Below are 4,065 nucleotides of genomic sequence, written 5' to 3'. Positions count from 1 at the left end.
TCGTAGGATTATAACTATGGCACGACTGACGACTCATAAACCGATCTACATGGATAAGTACCTCCATCGTACATATATCCAATCATTTCATAATAAGCACGCTAGCTTCTTGATTATTTTTCTTCCGATAGCAATTGGCACTGTTTGTTTGAGTGAAATTTAGCTTATGCTAACTACTGTGAGAGAAAAATAATGTTCGTGCACTGAAGTTGTGCAGCAGAACAGAGCCAATGGTTTTGCCAACCATAATATCCCAAATCCTCATAAAGAACAATACTATGAAACAGAAAAGAAAAAACAAAAAGAGAGCAGAAGTAGAATGTTAGGATTATATTCTCAGCTCATGGTCAGATCGTTGTCTCAACGATCTCAGTTAAGCTTTGGTGGATCCGATTCCGGAGAAGCTAAAAGAATCCTTAGAAAATATGCAACCAGCTGATATTCGCAAAGAATCCCAAGATCACAGGCAGCATCTCCTTGTGGGGAAGGGGATGCATATATCCTCCAAACAAAAGAAGCAAATCTTACAAACCTTTCTAGTTCTCTGAAAAGGACAGGAGAAGGTACGAAAAGGCTGGCTGGTCTCCACCCTGGTCCAACGATAAGGCCGTGTTTAGATTGAGGTTAAGAATCAGTATCGGGTATGGTAGCACTTTCGTTTGTATTTGACAATTATTGTCTAATCATGGTCTAACTAGGCTCAAAAGATTCGTCTCATAATTTACAATCAAACTGTGTAATTAGTTATTTTTTTATCTACATTTAATCCTCCATGCATATGTCCAAAGATTTGATGTGACGGAGAGAGAACGAAAAACTTGCAATCTAAACAAGGCCCAAGAACCGGTTACAACTAAGCAAGCAGCTGCTCCCATTTCGAGCCAAGACGAAAGAGCAGCTGTGTTTCACATCAGATTAATAAGCAAAAGGAGGGAAAAAAAAGCTAACTAAATTCTCTAGCAGAAATTACGCCTAAGTAAGCGTACGTACCACATGTTTTGAAATGAAAACGCAAAAGGGTGGGAAGCAGCCCCCTCTCTCTAGCAAGCTAGAAGCCGTCGGATACGGGATCGATCGGACGACGGCCCGAGGAAAAAAAACCCTCTAAAGCTAGGCCTAATAATAATAAGTGTATTTATCATGAGCCTAAAACTCCCTCGGGTCGATGAATATGGAGTGCCGGGCCGGCGCCTTGGTCCAGTCGCCGAGCGGGCCGCCGGTGCTGTAGCCGTCCGCGAGGCGCTTGATGCACCAGAGGTCCTCGGCGCCGAGCCTTGCCCAGTGCGGCACCCCGGCGCGGACGGGCTCGCATGCGCCGACCTCGGTGGCCACGACGCCGCACCCGCCGTCCCGCGCCATGTTGTGCGCCTTGCGGCAGAGCGCGCGGGCGAGCCTGGGGCCGTCGGGGCCCGCGCCGCCCAGGCCGTAGAGGAAGTAGAGCCCGAACGGCGCGAACAGGTTGGGGATGGAGGGGATCCCGAGCCACGGCGCGGCGCGGTCAACGAGCCGGGTGGCGCCCGCCGCGGCGCGCATCAGGCGCGGCGCCCCGCGCACCTCGAGGCGGAACGCGTCCATGCAGTTCCACACGCTGAGCACGGCCCACGACGGCGGCGGCGCGGCCAGGAACGCCTCCACGCCCTCCCACCCCGGTCCCGTCCGCGACGACGACCCCGACGGCAGGGCCAGGAACGTGCCCAGCGACAGGTCGTTGGACAGGACGGCGTCGATGTCGGCGGGGAAGAACTCGACGTTGGCGAAGTGCCAGCGGTACAACAGCTCGGCCTCCCGCCGCTCGAGGCGCACGATGGCCGCGCGCCGCGAGGGCTTGAGGGCGTGGCGGAACACCGGGTGCACCAGCACGGACGGCGTGCGGAACTTGGCGTAGCCGCAGCGGCCGGTGAAGAGCCGCACCGACGGCTCGTTGTCCTGCTCCGTCGCCATGTACGAGTACTCGGCACCCCTTTGACGGAACCACTCCTCCATCCGATCCACCAGCTTCTTCCCCACCCCCTTCCTCCTGCAGCCACGCACACGGCAACAGTGACAAACAGTGAGCCATGACTATATATTCTTGTTCTTGATGATGAAAACAACAACATTTGTACGAGTTCGTTTGTTGTTGGATTCGCACGTAGGAGTACGTACGTACCGGTGGCTGGGCGAGACGCGGAGGCCGAGGATGTAGCCAACCTTGGTGTAGATGGGGTCGTCGTCCTTAGCCTGCTGCTGGGTGGTGCCAGTGCCATAGACGACGGTCTTGACGCAGCCGCGGACGAGTCCGGCGATCTCCGTGCTGTTGGGGCCGGTTGCTGTCTCCGCGACCTTTTCCATATCGGCGCCGTTCAAACATGCGTTTCGGGCAGTCGTCCAATAATTAGTTGAGTTCCTCCATCCGGCCGGGCCCCGCTTACGTACGGGCTCCGGAACCGGAATGTGAGAAGAAACGAAACGAAACGAAACACGACGAGGCGAAAGGAGACGAGGGCGGGAGGCATGGGGGACGGGCGGAGGACAGGTGGTAGGCTAGGTCGACTGGTCGAGCGAGCCCAGCTAGCAGCTCACCACCTCACCTTGCTGCATCTGGCGGGCCAGCCGCTGGGCCAGTGGTGCTTGCTTACTGTGCTTAGCCGCAGCCGGCCCGCAGCCCCCAGCCAGGCACGACCACAACGTGGGTGTATAGACAGAGCAGACAGAGAGAGAGAGAGAGAGAGAGAGAGAGAGAGAGAGAGAGCAGCACGTACGTGGTCGTGTATACGTACCAGCATGAGGGAGTCCGGCGAGTGGCGAATGCGGCAGAGCGGGTCGCCGAGGAGGTCCGTGAAGAGGCACATCTTACCGCCGCCGCTCATACACCCGACCTCGCACGCGCGCTCCACCTCCTCCACGCCGGCGCGGTCGCGCGCGTCGTCGTCGTCGTACGCCCGCACCACCACGACGGCCGGCGCCTCGACCATCTCCCGGGAAGACGAGAGGCCGGCCAGAGCTACGTAGCTGCGAAGCCGCGACGCGAGAGGGGTGCGGGTGATGAAGAAGGGAGTGAGGAGGCCGCAAGTATGAATCACGTGAGGGCCGGCGCGGGCGGGAGGCGAGAGCGTCCTTTTGCGTGCGTGCCTCCTCCACAATTACTCCTCCCCACACACACGCACGAAGGAGTAGCAGCGCAGCTATCCGCCGCCCACTACGCACTCCGCGGACATCCCCGCCCGGTGCAATAACTGGCGGCGTCCGTCTAGCTTGCTTAGGCAGGGCGCGACTGCGTGCGCGGGACAGGCCCCAGCGCGCGGTTGGGATCAGGCTCAGGCTCACCTAGCTATAGCAAGAGCCGCCGCGCTTTCTTTTCGAAGGAGAGGTGGCCGCGGCGGTGGTAAAGCTGCTGCAGGCGTGTAGGAGCTAGCTTTCGAGCGGAGCCGCAGGCCGTGCAGGGAAGACGACGGCCGCCGTGCAGGGAAGAAGACGGCCGGTAGGATCGGAGAACAGGTTGCTATGCTACTACAGCCTCCCTAGCTATAGCAGAGGGGATGCTGCTCAGTCTCCAGTGCTCACTGCCTCACTGTGGGCGGGGATGGATGTGGGTGAGTAACTGAGTGGTGAGTGGTGAGTGGTGACAGTGGTGGTGTAGCGATCCGCAACACACAGGGGAAGGCGGCTGCCCACCGCTGCTCATGAGGCTCAGCTCCGTTGATGGCGTGAGAGCCGCTTGCGACTGCTATTTATACCGGCTTTGTGTACCCTTGGACCTCGGAGTTGGCCCCACCAGGTGAAAAAGGTATACTGGGTCCGCGCTTTTCCATTTCCACTTTGTTCAGTACTATGTAGGCTTAATCTTCTTTTAGCATAAATCAACTCCAGCTTCAGTAGGGTCCAAAATCTTGCGCTATATAGGTATTGAAAGTTTTCTAAACAAATTTAGTATGTGCAACTAATTAAGCTTGTTTATGTTTCTTCTATATATATATATATATTCTTTCTTTAACATAATAAATACCCATCTAGATAGTCTACAATAATCTCTATCTGGTTGTGATAAATTTAACGGTTATAATATATGTGTTTTATCATTTAAGA

At 55.8% G+C, this 4,065-nt stretch overlaps 1 protein-coding gene across 2 annotated transcripts; it reads right to left on the bottom strand.

The window, feature by feature from the left end:
- Positions 1–824: 824 nt before the first annotated feature.
- Positions 825–3,672, bottom strand: LOC136538014 (probable N-acetyltransferase HLS1). 2 transcript variants are annotated; one of them, XM_066529997.1, is made up of 3 exons: positions 2,742–3,672; positions 2,150–2,322; positions 825–2,017 (listed from the first exon to the last, which is right to left on the bottom strand). In XM_066529997.1, the coding sequence occupies exons 1-3, from the start codon at positions 2,952–2,954 to the stop codon at positions 1,147–1,149; spliced, it is 1,257 nt and encodes a 418-aa protein (XP_066386094.1). In that variant the 5' UTR covers positions 2,955–3,672; the 3' UTR covers positions 825–1,146. The 2 variants fall into 2 exon arrangements, with proteins under 2 accessions (XP_066386094.1, XP_066386095.1); XM_066529998.1 differs by having other exon boundaries at positions 826–2,017; positions 2,760–3,671.
- Between the last annotated feature and the right edge of the window lie 393 nt (positions 3,673–4,065).

This window comes from Miscanthus floridulus, chromosome 2, assembly GCF_019320115.1.
Source record: "Miscanthus floridulus cultivar M001 chromosome 2, ASM1932011v1, whole genome shotgun sequence".
NCBI classification, from domain to species: Eukaryota; Viridiplantae; Streptophyta; class Magnoliopsida; order Poales; family Poaceae; genus Miscanthus; species Miscanthus floridulus.
This window is presented reverse-complemented; position numbering and strand designations above follow the sequence as displayed.

Bases quoted from the DNA above. Each gene is read 5' to 3' on its own strand.
- LOC136538014 (XM_066529997.1), bottom strand. From the start codon at position 2,954: ATGGTCGAGGCGCCGGCCGTCGTGGTGGTGCGGGCGTACGACGACGAC. The intron at 2,323-2,741 runs GTACGTGCTGCT...GATATGGAAAAG, and splicing joins TGGTACGTATACACGACCAC to GTCGCGGAGACAGCAACCGG. The intron at 2,018-2,149 runs GTACGTACGTAC...GCGTGGCTGCAG, and splicing joins CGCGTCTCGCCCAGCCACCG to GAGGAAGGGGGTGGGGAAGA.